Source organism: Pseudopipra pipra, chromosome 2, assembly GCF_036250125.1.
Source record: "Pseudopipra pipra isolate bDixPip1 chromosome 2, bDixPip1.hap1, whole genome shotgun sequence".
Lineage (NCBI taxonomy): Eukaryota > Metazoa > Chordata > Aves > Passeriformes > Pipridae > Pseudopipra > Pseudopipra pipra.
Window position 1 is genome coordinate 94,075,732 of NC_087550.1, and position 15,370 is coordinate 94,091,101.

Below are 15,370 nucleotides of genomic sequence, written 5' to 3' on the forward strand. Positions count from 1 at the left end.
GAAAACATATTTTGAATTTGAGCTAACAAGACATGAAATTCTCCTAACTAGTTTTAAAATACATAAGGGAAAAAAGCACTTTTATATTTCATCCTTGTGCTTAAGGCATGAAGGCACTTAAAATATTTCTGAATTAGGAAAATCCTGAGGTGAGGATTTTACAGTTGCAAGAAGTCGAGAAAAATGGACCATGTAACCCTCCTAATGAAGACAAGCTAAAGAGAGCAGTGACACAGGAGGGCAATAGAGACTGTAAACCCACACATATAACCTACATGAAACTTCTCATGAACATCCGCTGTTCAAATAACTTCAGAGCTTTATGGTAAACAGCACTACATCCTTTTTCTGACAAGAATAGCAGAGCAAAGGAAGTGCAACCTCAAGAGACACAGTGGCAATGCACTAGGATACAGAAGGGAGAAGAGTTACAGAAAAGCCCTCTCTCTAGCATTGTCAACAATACTCATAGAGCAGAAATCAGTTGAGAATAAAAACATTCATAACAAATTTCATGGAATCAACAATAAAATGAAGGAAAAAAAGTGTAGCAAAATTACAGCAATAATTTTAAAATATGAAGAATTCAGTAACCTTAAAAATACGGGTTAAAAAAAGAACTGCCACTAATGGTAACTTAAGCAGAAAAGGTTCACAAGAATGACAACTCCTTTAAAAATTACAGGCATCTCAAAGAGAGGACAGGAAAGGTAGATGCAAAACTGACATGGATCACATATCATAAATATATATACTGACCACAAACATACAAAAAGAAGTAAAAGTAACTAGAAGTCAGGTCACCAGCTGAAATACAACTAACATGAACATAAGGGGTAGTGGCAACAAAACATGCCATAGCATACATACATCAAGGGGTAAAACTGATCTGCAACTCAACAGTTATTAACAAACACCAAGAAGCTCTTGGTATGCCATGCTTCCTTCTACCACCCTCCCGTCTTTCTTATAAAAAAGTCAACTTCAGACAATTCAAACACATACCTACAAATGCATAAAAGGAGGTTAAAATTACTGTTTTGATAAACTACACAGTACCTATTGTGCTGATTTGATAGTAAGAGAACTACCTAAATCCATATCTGAAACCAGAGAGGACAAGTGAAGGTCATAAAGTACCGGAAAAGGCAAAACAGCAATTTTACAATGGAGAAGAACAGAGAAAGCTAGTGAGCTACGGGTCAGTCATTTTAAATTTGTAATAAGCAATGGACTAAGCTTTCTGAGAACAAAAAAGCATGGGCACACATTGCCATCTATAGAAACAACTGAACATATGAGAGAGCGCTCCAAGAATGCGAGAAGTCTCGCAGAAGCCCGAAGAGGTAAGCTGCTGTAGCACAGAAAACACACCTGTACAGCAGAGAGAAAACGACTTGGAAGTAAATTTTTCTGAGGGCCAGAAGTGAATGTTAGAAATTAAAGACCAGAGGCAACTCATCTCAACCCCAGGGATCAGACAGGGTTGCAAGGACTTGCAAAAATCAAACCGTACTTGGTACTAACCTTGGCACTACAGCTTGTTGTCTCTTCTGACTTCAAGATGTACCTCACCTAAGTGCAGTATTCTTAATAAAACAAGAACCACCTTAATTTCAGTTACTGGAAACTTCTGGTTCTTACATGTTCACTGTTAAAAGCTATTTCTATTCTGGAGCCTAACTGCCTAACCAGGTTCCAGTTTCAAGTGTTGGAAGAGATCAAAACTGATGAAATCCAAACAAGACCTCTGCCACACTGATTTAATTGAGTAATGATGGGACAAGAGGGTCATCATGACTGATGCTACAACACTACAGACAAAAAACAAGCTTCATGAATTGTTTGTCAAGATCTGATTAATCTCTGAAGAACATTAAAGCTAAGTCTTACATTGTGACTAGGAGAATTGTCTAAGAGAATCTAGTTGAAAAGGACAATGAAGTTGCAGATCTAAGACCAGCATTTTGCAACAACGGACCGTACACAGTAAATCAGGGAAGAAAATAAAGACGATGCAACCAGAGGAGAAAAGTAAGTTTAAAAAGTGGAGTTTCACCCTTACAATCTCACTTTACAATCAGGCATCTGTATGGCTGCCTAAAAAAAAAGAAAAAAGCCATGCCAATGACTTTAGCACAGCCTCAAAAGATGTGCATTTTCACTGGAGCTGTGACATGGGAAAGAGTGATAAAGCCTCCCAGAGTCCCTGGGTAGTTTTATCATACCAGGTTTATCCCTAATCTCTGAAAGTAAGCTGAGACAGGAAAGATATGGGAAAAAAAAATAGGAAATAAAGGAGACAGTAATGTTAGTTTTGATATTCAGATGACATTTACAGAAGGCACTTTCATTGTATAAAGGTTAAAATAAAACTTCAGTGGAAGGGTGAAGCCTCTATGAAGAAAAGCTGAAGGCGCATGAACATGAAAGAAAAAGAAAAATCACAAATACATTATGTTTCAAAAGTGGATTTTGGTAGAACTGGGTTTCCTTCCTGCAATTATTTGCTTCTAAGTAATGGGATGTGTTGAGTAATTTTTTTGCTGTAGTTTTTTTGGTTGGTTTGAGGTTTCTTTCTGGTATGTTTTTTTGTTGTGTTGTTTTTAAAGAGATTTGTAGGAAATCTCTCACTATTTAAACACAAAGCACCAACTCAAAATATGTCAGCACCTGAGTCAAAATCCCGTATTCTAGGAATTCAGACCAAGGAACTCAGAGCAGCCCAACTGTGACAGAGACAGACAGGCAAACAAAATGGGAAGTTTTCTGCATGCTTACTGATAACTCAGAAGCCTCAGAGCGCTCTATATAGTGAACTGGGGTGTTGAAGTATGAGTTCCTGAGGATTAATGATCGCTGTGAATGAAGTTCAGTAAATACTGTCAAGCTTAAACAAAAATCATTATCATTTTTAATGAATCAACCAACTATCAACCTCTATCCAAAGCAAGAATTTCTGCAAATATGCTCTCCCATTCAAAACTCACCATTTGATTTTATTTCTCGTACATAGTTACTCGGAAACCACCCTGTTTTTCCATTTAAAGTTCCTTCCCACCAGCCTCCTTCTTCCACTCTTGTAACATGAATAATATCTCCTTTTGAAAAAGAAAGTTCATCTTCATTTGTCTGTTGAAAATTAAATTTTGCTCTCACCACCAACTGATGGTTGCCGTTATCTGTCATGTCCTAGTAAGTGAGAACACAAAGAACAAAATGATCACATTAGAGATTTAAACATTATTCCATGAAGAAAACAGAAAATGGAAATAGCCTCTCCTCCGCACACAATACTCACCACACATTTTTACTGAAAAGCTTTTATAAGGACTGATTTGGCATTTGTAGTATTTCTCTAATTTTTAATCTATGAATTCTCATCAGCCCAGGGAGTATATTGTCTTATTAGAGCCCTTTCAAATCAGAAGGGGTTAATAGAGCTAAAATGAGAGTAATAAAGAAAATAAAATGAGAATAATAAAGAAAACATATATTTTCTATAAATAGAATAAATTGCCTTTGGTATCTACAAAGAACCAAGAGTTTTACATTGAAGAGTCTTTTTCTAAAAAACTGGGCTGGGAGGAGAAAATGAGTTGGATTTAATTTAGTTTTGGATATAAATAGAGTTTTCAGCTTAAAACCTTCTTTTTTTTTCTCCTGTAACAGATCAAGTTGGAAGGTTCCACAGCTGAATGTACAAGTCTCCATGGCCTGACAATGAAGAAGGACAGTGTTATTTCACAAAACCTACAAAACAATTATGCAACTTACCTCGAACAAGTACTCACAAATCATTTCTCTCAAGCTTAGTAAAGCTGGAAGTCTGCAGCATGTCAGACTTGCAGCTGTCCATATAGTGATATTTATGGATGCTCATTCCCTATCACAAATGTGAAGACAGACTATTGCTCTGTCATAACAACTAAATGTTAATAGATACTTCTAAGAAGTCTTTCAAATTAATGACATTCAAATTTAGCATTTTGTTCATGGATGTCAATTTTGAATATCTGCACCATTCAAGCATTTTGTGAGAGTCAGGGAAAACCTTAATACTAGAAAAGCTAAATAGTTGGACAGCTTTAAATACATTGCACTAGAATTAAGAGAACAGGACTACAAATCATGGCTGTCTATAACTAAGGATTACCTGTGTAACTAAAAAAGTAACTTAGTGAGAAGATGACTGTGTTAGCAATCCTAGTCAGCTATCCAGGTAGAAGATTTTCACCTACATGCCTATATAGTTGAGATGATCAAAAGATGTACTGCATGTTGTCACTTGAATCTTGTAACACAGCAGCTTAATTCATACCCACAGTAATCTTGTTACTGTATCACAACTCAATTTAACCATCAGACTTAGGAGCTGAGAAACTATAGGAAAATGAGGGCAAACAACTTCAAAAACATGCAGAAAGCCCCAAGATACTGTAAGTCACAGTGTTTGACAATAAAATTGGCACATTTTCAAACAGGTACCTCTGCCTTAGACCTCTGCTGGTACATCATGTGCTTTCATCCACTCTGACTGCTCAACAAGAGAAAATGTTTTGGCTTAGTAAACAGTAAAAAGCCACAAAACAAGCAGCAACACTGCACAGTGAGATCAACTATAGTCCCTCTGTTCTGTCAGAATGGCTTTCCAGCAAAGGAAACTGAGTACAAATTTGGTGAGAACAGTTCCAAACTCTTCATCTACAGCAACAAAACCAAACTAAGAATTTCCTGGGTTTGGCTACTAGCTCTCTTTCCCTCCTTCTTACACTTCTCAGTTCTTTCTAACTTTGTGCAGAGCAACTCAGATCAACAAAGTGATAGAAATACTTAAAACTCTGATCACTTCAGTGATCCAGCTAACAGCTAGTCCCACAAACAGCTGCACCAGCAAAACTGAGTGGGTTGTGAACAGCAGAACAGGAGCTGGAATTGGTGGCCTAGGGAAAAAACTTGCACAGAGAAAACAAACTGCACCTAAGAAAGCTTAAGCAGAGCATGGCTTTTCAAGTTACACATAGTAATCATCACACCATTCAAGACAACCTCTTTCAAGCACAGAAAATGAAGGTTTCAGTAGGGATCTGAACCCTCCTTGCAAACCTTCAGTCACTAAAAGCAACTTTTATCACAGTTTAGTTTCTATGAGGTACTCAACCCTGATTTCAGCTGTACTATAAAACACCTGTCCACACCAGTTACCTGAAGGCCAGTTGAAGGATTAACCTCAAAACATAACAGACAACAGGAATAACTACTACTACTGCCAACATGAAAAGTACCACCTTTGCTGAGGTTTGAATATCCTTCAATATCACTCCTAAATTCAGTGAGAGAGAAAATGAGATTCTTGCCTTTGGAAAAAGAAAGACACAAATCCATTAAGACACTGTGTATGCAGACAACATGCAGAGCTAAATAAAGAAAAAAATTATTAGAAGTTCACAGAAAGCTGCATGCATTTTGGAACATCATAAGAAAAGTTGCAAAAACATGATGTCACAGGCTAGAAATACAGTGGTGAAAGAGAGGAAACAGTTAATCTGCTACACTATCGGTTACTTATAAAACTTGGCAAAAGGAAAAAAAAAAAAAAAATCACACTGCAGCATGTCTCGTTTTTCCAGAACTTACCAAACTCCGATACTGTCCCTGAAAGAGTTTTGAAGTTCTACTGTGTAAAGACTGGGATCCCAGAGAATCAAAAGATTTTATCCGATGAGATGAGGGACGTGCACACACAGAGTCACTGCCCAGTCCTATGTCTGTAGAAGAGTGGAAAAAAAGGTAAATATAAGAATTTGAAAAAATCTGCATTTAACTTCTGCTTACCTCTGTAAAATTCACATGCTTAAACCAGATTTGATACATCTTCAGTTGCTCAGTAATTCAGGATTCAAAAAATTATAGCAATAAATAATCTAAAATCCTGAGACTGTCATTTTCTTCCCCACACAGACAGGAAAACTCTGGATCCCTTTCCCCACCCATGACGTGGGGAGGTCCAGTTCTAGTTCCATCTCCATCTGAAGAACCATTCTGACATCTTGAGGGATGGGGAAAGGGAACTCCAGGGGTTTCCTCAGGGGTTTCTGGCCCTGAGCCTGGAGGGGAGAGGTGCCTTCCCCTCCCCCCAGCACCCACGTGGTTCCATGGCAGGCACAGAGACAGCACACCGGTGTGGAGAGGAGGCAAGAGAGAGTTTATTGTTGGGAAGGGGTTTATAAAGCTTTTAGGAGGGTCAAAGGGAAACCAATCCCAAGTTCAGGGTCACAGAAAAAAACATCAGGTAAAGGGTCAACAGCCAATAGGAAGGGGTTTACAAGGTACAATGAAACACCTTAGGACATCTTCCCAGGACATTCCTGAGATAACACTACCGTGGGGGGTCTTGGGAAGAAGAAACACGTGTTTGCAAAGAGACCACCAAAAGCCATTTTAAGACATGTTTAAACAACAGTTTTTCCCATATAATGCAGGTTTAGTGCCACAGAAAACAACTTGGGCTGTTTAGAAAGAGGAGGGTTAGGGTTCTATTTCTCTATTCCTACTCACTACCAGTCTATTTAAAGGTAATTAACCAGCATCATTTTAGCTGGTGGCCAAGAACTTTGAATGCATAAAACTTGCTTGAAGTGAAGCCAGCCACATCTGTTTCTTAGCTCTTCCCGCAGCACCACACCCCGCGCCTTCACCATCTCCATCTCAATTAAAACATTCCTTCCACTGTTTTTTTCCCTAAATTTCTTTGTCTCATCTCTCTTTTTGCCAACTAAGCTATTTTTTCTTCTTTGGAGGGAGGAATAGGAATAGAGAGGAGAAAAACTGCTTGCTCAAATAAACAAAAACCCTCCTTAAACCTCTCCCCTCTTTCATTTGTCTCTACTCTGTGAAGCACACCCACATGATATGTTCCTCTGAAGGGCAGTGCCATCAAGGGGCTGCTGGGCTCCCTTGTAGGCTGGGGGCATCAAGGGAGCACCAGGGCAGGGCTCATCCCACCATCCCAGCCAGGAATGGAAGGCACTGGGGCAGCCCCAGCCCTGTTGCCCACCCACAGGTGAGGAGTCCTCATTTGGATTACCAAACCACAGCTTACAATGGATTAGTGGGATGGGGGAGACCTCCAGGCCTTAGGCTGCTAGCCCCATTACCTGAGAGGTGAATGCCCTTCTCCCCTGCCCCCCGCACGTGGCCCGGCGACCGTGCAAGGAGCACACAGACCACTAGGGAGGGAGGGACGAAAGAGAAAGTTTACTGTGGGGTTGGGGTTTATAAAGCTTTTAGGAGGGTCAAAGGGGACCAATCACAAGTTCAGGGTCACACAGAAAAAACCATCAGGTAAAGGGTCAACAGCCAATAGGAAGGGGTTAACAAAGGACCAATGAGAAACACCTCAGGACACTTTCCCAGGACACTCTGTATGGGAGACAATAGCCCTTCACAGGGGGGTGTTGGGAAGAGGGAGGCAATGACTTTGCAAAAAGCAAAAGCCATTTTAAAACCTGTTTAAACCACATTAAAAACTTCTGTTTCTATAACATTTGAGCTGTTTTCCTCACCAGTCCATCTCTGACAGGACTTCTTCCATCCTGCATATGGCAAATCCATTGCCACAACAGCTAGACAGGGGCTGCACCAAAAGCAGCTCATAAGGGCCAGGGTCAGTGTCAGTGCTGGCTGCAGCCTCCCACAGCCCTGCTGGGAGCCTCTCTCCACGTTTTGGAGGGACAGGGGTTGCTCCTGGCTGTACCACTGTCCCCAGTTCTCACAGCTGAACTCCCAGGGCACTTGCACAGGACAGCAGACAAACATTGCTCCTCCGCACAAGTATGGCAAGTCATTCCTTTTCCTCACATTTTCCCACATACAAGTAAATTACTCAGCGAGCATCTGAGCTTCAAGAAGCCCTGAAAGCACTGCAGTTTTTTCAGTCCCAAACCTGGATGCTTTCACTAGACTACACAAGCCTCCCAAACGCTCTCCTGGTTTTTATGTCTCTGTTACTCTCTTTCCTAGTAGTTTATTCTTCTTCCAACACTTGACTTCTGACACACAACTACAGTCTCCTAATAGTTACTTTCAGACTAAAGTAGACCATGATTATGCAAACCCAGGTTATTTTTTGTCCAAGGGAAATAACACTAAGGCTCAGATCCATGAGGAGACCAGTGAATAAGGCATTTCTGCTGTTCCACATCAAATCTGAAGGGACAACTTGATTCATCTTAACGGGAAAGCCTTTAAACTTCAGCACAGCATCCAACAGCAGCTGAGATGCAGGAAGAGGGAAAGGGTTTGAGAATGACAACAAACACAGTACTGTTGACAAAGGATGCTCCAAGTCTGCAGCAACTGAGCAGAAAACACCTTCTCAGGTGCATTTTTTAAATGAGTCATTGTTACCATTCAGAAATCACTATCCTCAAAAAAACCCCCTATAAATATACACTCTCTAGTCAAATAGTGCAATATTAGAACTATACATATCAAGTTGCTTATTTTGTATGAATAGTATCCTTACACATTGAAGTAACAAAAGACATCACACTTTGTGAACCTGCTTTCCTAAAAGCATTTAAAGGCCACAGTATTAAGATAAACACTGATGATTACAGTCCATTATGGAAAGGACATACATCTTCGTTTTCACAGACCACCAGTAGAGAAACGGGACTAGATCATGGGCTTAATTTGTAAATCATAATTATGTGGATAATTCTAATGCTCCCAGAAACTTTAAACTTGCCATAACCACCACTATCTAATAGAACCTAAGGATTAAAAGTAACCTGACACCTCTCCATGTCCAGTTTCCTGTGTTTCCTAACTGCAGTCAAGTAGAACAGACAAATCCACCATTATACCTTGACACAGTTCACCTCAAAAAATAGGATCAGGTTGGCTTATGACAGTATGTTCTGGCTTCTGGGCAGCCCTAAAACACACTACATTGCATTTGTTTAAGTGTGGCCAGATTCCTGAAATTTTCTATTTCCCAACAGTAGAGCTAATACACCAACACCAGAGCACCTTTTAAGGTTTGAATTAGGAACTGTGCATGGTGAAAACAAAGAAAATTATTACAGACAAACCACACGGAAATTGAAAGTATTTTTACCAATAACATCTGAATACTTTCAAATCAATCTGAACTTTTGACAGATTTAAAAGGCTTGCAGACCCCATGTACCCATTAAAGTTTCTCTTAAAATCCTAACAAATACATTCAATGAATTTCTCAATGGAATTATTGTCAGATAAAGAAATCAACTCTGTTGCTAAAACAACCAGGAATCTGGAATGGCAGCAGAACGCATGTGTGACGAATATTGATTTGGTAATTTCCTCAAAAGCTTTACTCTTCCATCCATATAAAGATTTCCAGGGTTTGCAAAACCCTCTCCCTCTTACCATTATCTCAACTTCCCTACATCAGTTCCTCTCCCCTCACTTGTCTACAAACAGCAATTGGTTCCTTGATTCCACCCCTCCTGAGACTAAAAATCTGATGGAGTGAACATCCACAGCAGCCTTCCACCAGTAATCATGTTCATTACTCACATTCCTTGTATTGCAGGAAGGCCCATCTCAGAAGAACCTGTGTATGCCTGAAATTCTTGCAGACCCGCACAGGGATCTGAAAGCCATCTTCCAACACTAGACCAGGGAGATAGAGTCTAAAATGTCTTCTACACAATCACCTAGGTAATGAAAATGGTTTGGAAGAAGAGCTGAACAGGAAGACTTATGCTCACTCCTAGGAATGAGGCACCACCATAGCCTGCATGTGGTTTCGATTTTTGGTTTCCATACCACCCACCCCCCCATGAAAGGGATCACCCGAGTCCTTTCTAAGCCAGCTGCAACTGGCTTTCTCCTGTGGGCATTAATCTATTGACATCTGGACAAAACAAATGCACTTTTTCTCCATTTCAAAGACAGCAAAGGCAGCTACAGTGTACAGCAGTTTTAAAGATGTACTACACTGGTTTGCATTTGCACTTACACTGCAGATAAGAGGCAGTATCTCCAACTGACCTAAGTAGCTTAAAAGAAGTCAATGGTTGTTACTTCATGCCCATTCATTAAATCTAAGAATCCGCTTGCAAAACTCAAGGGGTGCTTTCTAATGCAAGGGAAAGAAAAAGCCACCAAAACCCAAAATCTATGCTGAAATAGATGAAAGAAGTATTATAAAAGTGGCAAGATACTTATCACACTAGCATTAAATGAAGTAACACTGATCCACCACTGACTTTTCTATCACTTTTCTTCCTCACATAAAAACTGACAAGTATGGTTCATTTTTAAATCTCTCTCACCTGATTCTGACCTGATGATCACTACTGAAACTTGCTGCTGACGGTGGAGCAGCAAGAAGCCAAAAGGGTCACCAACGTTAACATTTCTTGATTGTCCTTGGGTCCAGTTGGCATCATTTAGCACAGCCTCACCCTACAAGGATGGATGGACACCTCTCACCCGTGTGTTATTTCTACAGCTCTCTCCCCTCCCACCAAAGAACTTGAGGCAAATGGTTCATGACTTCTAGCTGCTACCTCAGTGAAACATGTGGCTTAAGGGATCAAAGACATTGGCTATTCTTTTGTTACTGGCAAGAAAGGGTAGTGCTGGGGAATAGAGAGTGAGGTGGGCAAAAAATTCTGACAAAACTGTTCAAACATGAGAATGACAGAATAGAGCAAAAGTTATCTTTAGTATTTCAAACTGGGATGAAAAAATAGAAAAAAACAACCAAAAAAACAGGCCCTTTTTCCAAGATTGCTTGCCAGCTTAAAGGCTTAGTCTCAGCTCTACCGCAAAGCTTCCTTCTGCAGAAGACACCACTGGGGAACCCAAAGAGATCACTGCCAAAGTGTTAAAAACATGAACTCCAACAAAAACTCTTTTAAAATTCTGGACATGCTCATTTCATCATGGGTACAGCAACAGGTATAAATATACACTGATGCAAGTTGAAATTAATTATAAGTCAACATCAAGACAGAGTAGTCTACTTACCTGCAGTCACCTTATTTAAAGCCACAAGAGAGCTGAGAACTTTGCTGAAATTCTGTCCCTGATACAGGTCATTTGCATCAAAAGTCTAAAAACAAACAAGAAAAAGGCAATAAGTCATAGAAATAAGCCTTTAAACTAAGCATTTCTATACTATCATGCAAACCATGAATGCAGAAGCCATTTCATGATCAAGGTAACAGCCTTTTAGTGACTGTTATGGACCAGCAAAACTGTGGAGAGATTTTTTCCCATAAAGAAAAAAAAACAAACAAAACAAAACAAACAAAACCCCCCAAAACAAACAAACAAAAAAACCCAAACCAAGTTATTTTTAAATAGAAGGATAATATAGCAACAGCTGAACTTGAAAAAAAGTTAAGAACATAGGAAGTAAAAATATCAACATTCATTTAAGCTCCAACAAAGTTGAAAAAGACACAATTATCAGAAGATAGAAGCTTTCCTCAGACATTTTGGCCAAAAAAGTTACTGGGTACCACTACTCTTGGTATACTCTTCTTCTTCTGAAGCAGTGCACAGATGTTGTACCTGTTTATTCACAAAGTCATTTTAAAATTCCTACAAATACTTTAAGAAGTACTACAATGTACATGCTATCTCTTTACTCTACAAGAAAGAGGAAAATGGCATTCCTGAACACTAATGAATTTTAAGACAAATGCAGTTTCTGGATAGGTTAGATGGAGAATGAGGTTTGGGAAGCAGAGGGATGAAAGGTGAGCTTTAATTTATTTTTAATTTTTTAACTGTGGGAAAGAGATCCAAACCTCAAACTATCTTGTAGAAAATGCTCTAGTAACTTTCAAGCACTGGGTAACAACATTAAACATCTGAATTTTGGGGGGAAAAGAGAAGATTAAAAAAAAAAAAAAGAAAAAAGAGAGACCCATAATATTTGCCTGAGGTAATGGAAACACTCATCCAAAGTCTCATGAAAATAGCTCTTACAACAGATTCTGCAAGGGTTGGAAGGAGTCACAGTACTTCTTTGTGCAAGACTAGAAAGCTGACAATAAAAGACAGCTACTACAGTTCTTCCAACTGATTTAAGAAACAGAAAGAGATTTAGTTTCCCGCAGCATAGAGCTTTTTATCTAAAAAGTCAACAAAAACATGTTCATTTTCCTGATAACAAATCCATTGCCCAGGAACTATCAGAAAGTCCATACCCCAGAAAGCAGCCTTCCAAGACAGGAGAGGAAAAACCCCTATTCCCAAAAGAAGAGCAAGAAAGAAACAAAGGAAGGCTAGTTGAACCCAAGAGAAGGGAAAATTTTAACAGAATCTACCTAAATAATCACAGAAGGGGCTGCCAGACCAGTTGTGACTGGTTATGTAATATCCCAAGAAAGGTAGAAGAGATTTAGGAAACATTTAATGACAGTATTACTTAGTAAGCAAAAACTCCTCCCAGTGCATCCACGGTATTTGAGGTACTCGAACAGGTTATCGTGCACATTTTGCCCCCGCTCAGACTGAGGATCATCTCTGGTCCCAGGCACAGCAGTTCTGCCTGGGCTGTACAGGTACCAACATCTCTTAAGCTCGAGTAGTGTGTGCACAGCTCAGAAGAACAATGCCACAGAACATAGAATTGAGCAGAGGTGCACACTAGTTTACTCCAAGCAGTTATCACTCACATAAAATAAGTCAAATAATTATTTCAACAGGTTTCACTGGGCTACAGATAATTTAAGTGACTACTCTTAGTTAGTTGAAGCTGTAAGGAGAAAGGAGAGGGACCAGGGAATTGCCTAGGTATGAATTTGGTAAGTTTTCTTCTGAAACACAAAGAAGTATTAAAAGACTCAATACACAAAAAAGGCATTAAGGAAATAAGAAATAATCTGATTTCAAGAAACCAATAAAGACATGATAGGTTTTATTAACAGCATAATTTATAAAAGCAAAACCAGACTGGAGATCAGCCTAACCACTGTGCAAATTAGAGGAACAAATTAAGCTGTTATGGAACAAAAAAGTATCAGGAGTGTGAAATTTTCATTGCTTATAGTGGTAGTTTTTACATAAGGAAACTTGAAGTGTGAACAGAATCATGAAAGACTGGTCTTGATACTAAAACAAGGAAATACATGAGACAGGTGCTCATGCAGACACCAGAATGGAATCAGAAAGGGACTACAAGGGAGAGAAAGAATGATTAAGGAAAGGATTGTTTAAGGAAAAGGTTACAAACTACAGCTTAAACTTACAAAAACTTAAAAACAACCCAACCCTAAAACCATTTTATGCTCACCTTCATTCTGGATTTTGACAGAGTCAAGAGCTCTCCAATATCAGGCTAACTTGAGAACAACAGGATGCAAGGAAGCCTCATTTCCTGCTATACTGAGACTATAGGGGATACCAAAACCAATTTGATTGGACCATCCCAACATGTATAGTGCCATAAAAAAGCCTGTATCCAGGACATGCATCCAGTCTGCTACTTCACAGGAAACAACACAATGGGAGGATACGAGAAGCATTTGCTTCCTTGTGATTTTACATGAAGCAATTCTGACAGGAAGCCACACTCAGCAGCTCATGGTCAGTATGTTCAGCAGCAGCAAATGATAAAGGGGGAGGGAGCCATGACACCCTCCAGAGAGATTTTCTCCTAATGGTTAAGAATAAACTAACCTAGAGAGATAAAAAGTGAGGAAAAAACTTAGGTGCTCTAACATTTTTAAGCTAATTTATTATGAACTCAACTTCTTGATTGTAAAAATCTTACATCCAAAAAAACCCAAAAAACAAAACAACAACAACAAAAATAAATAAAAAAACCCACGCAAACCAAACAAATGAAATAGAGGAGGTTTGCTCATTTCACAATATGTTTGAAAACTCCGATACAAGTAAGAGCATCAAGGAGCTCCCATGGGATTGCCACAGGAAACAGTTTACTCCAGGTTTTCAAGAGCAGTCTGACTTGTATGTGGCCTGTGATCTTTATTCCGATACTTATGGACAAGTCAGCTGTAGAACTGACTGTCAAATTTTATCGTGATGTGAAAAACAATAATTTCCCTATTCAAAGACATTGGATGACAAACATCCCCTCCACACAGCACTCCCAATTCTACAATTGCAAAAATCAAAGCTGAATTTTGAGATTCAAATATCAAGCAAAGTTATTTTTATATTGCAATATATTACCAAATAATAAGGTCTGCATGCTGAATCATCTTCTATAATACTAACATAACGCACTTTTCTAATCATGTCACATGCACATGAATTCAAACTTGCACATGCTTATAGCTCTTTAAATCTAAAAATGCAAACACTTAGAAAGATATTACCTTAGAAATATTGAGATTTGTCTTTTAAACATTATGCAACAGGCATATATAGACACTGAACAAGGCTTCATTGGAAAAAATATTTCCCATATGCCCTTACTTTCCAGGCAAACAACATTTATAACTCTGCAGAGACTCTACCTGTGATGAAGTTCACCCTCTTATTGATGCAATCTTTATCTTTGACCAAGACAGTCAGATAAAACATTAGGAAGAATACAAGAATAAAACTGTCAGAAATCACATCAGACGAGGACCCAGCCAAGCCAAATCTTTTGACCAAACTATTTAACTAACTTCATTTTTAAATACCATAGAAAGGACCACACACAGATATGCCTTCTGTAAGCATTAAGACGAAAGAAGGAGAAAGGGGGTGATGGTGTTCAGAGTGATGGTGTTGGTCTTTGCAAGTCACCACCAGGAGTGATGCAGCCCAGCCTTCCTGAAGATGGCTGGACCTCTGCCTGCTCATGGAAGTGATGGATTAATTCCTTGTTCTGCTTTGCTGGTGTGCACAGGTTTTGCTGTACCCATTAAACTACCTTTATTTCAACCCACGTGCTGTCTCACTTTTACCCTTCTGATTCTCTCCCCCATCCCACCAGGGAAGAGTGAGCGAGTGGCTGCATGGGGCTGAGCTGCCTCATGGGGTCAAACCACAACAATGTCCCAGACGGATACTGTATTCTACCAGACCAGATCAAACAGTCTAACAGCAAGAGGTCTTACGTGACCTATAACACTATGCATACATTCTGACCCTTTTGGTCACAGCACACTGACTGCCAAAACCTGCCAATTGCCTGCCCTGACCCACAGATTCTGGCTTTCTTTTCCACACCCCACACTAATTCCAAATACACAGGCCTGGCTTCCTATAATTATGCATGCATTTTTGCCCCTAGGATTTCAACTGCCTACAAACTCAATGGATAACAATTTTATGACCTTTTCCAGATCATTCATGACATGTTACATAACATGGTCAAGTATCAACAACAGCAAAACCC

General features: G+C 39.4%; 1 protein-coding gene across 6 annotated transcripts in view; it reads right to left on the reverse strand.

Moving 5' to 3' along the window:
* ARHGEF7 (Rho guanine nucleotide exchange factor 7) overlaps nt 1-15,370 on the reverse strand; it is a 126,076-nt gene that overhangs the window by 67,197 nt on the left and 43,509 nt on the right. For 5 of the 6 annotated variants that reach the window (XR_010428530.1, XM_064646493.1, XM_064646495.1 and 2 more), the window contains 3 exons: nt 11,029-11,113; nt 5,638-5,768; nt 2,991-3,192 (listed from right to left, as the gene is read on the reverse strand). Coding sequence is in view for 5 of the 6 variants with exons in the window: in XM_064646493.1 (XP_064502563.1) it covers nt 2,991-3,192; nt 5,638-5,768; nt 11,029-11,113 (418 nt within the window). In the remaining variant the exon portion in view is untranslated. Of the gene's footprint in view, nt 1-2,990; nt 3,193-5,637; nt 5,769-10,328; nt 10,440-11,028; nt 11,114-15,370 lie in introns of those variants that run through there. The other variant, XM_064646498.1, reaches the window with a different exon arrangement.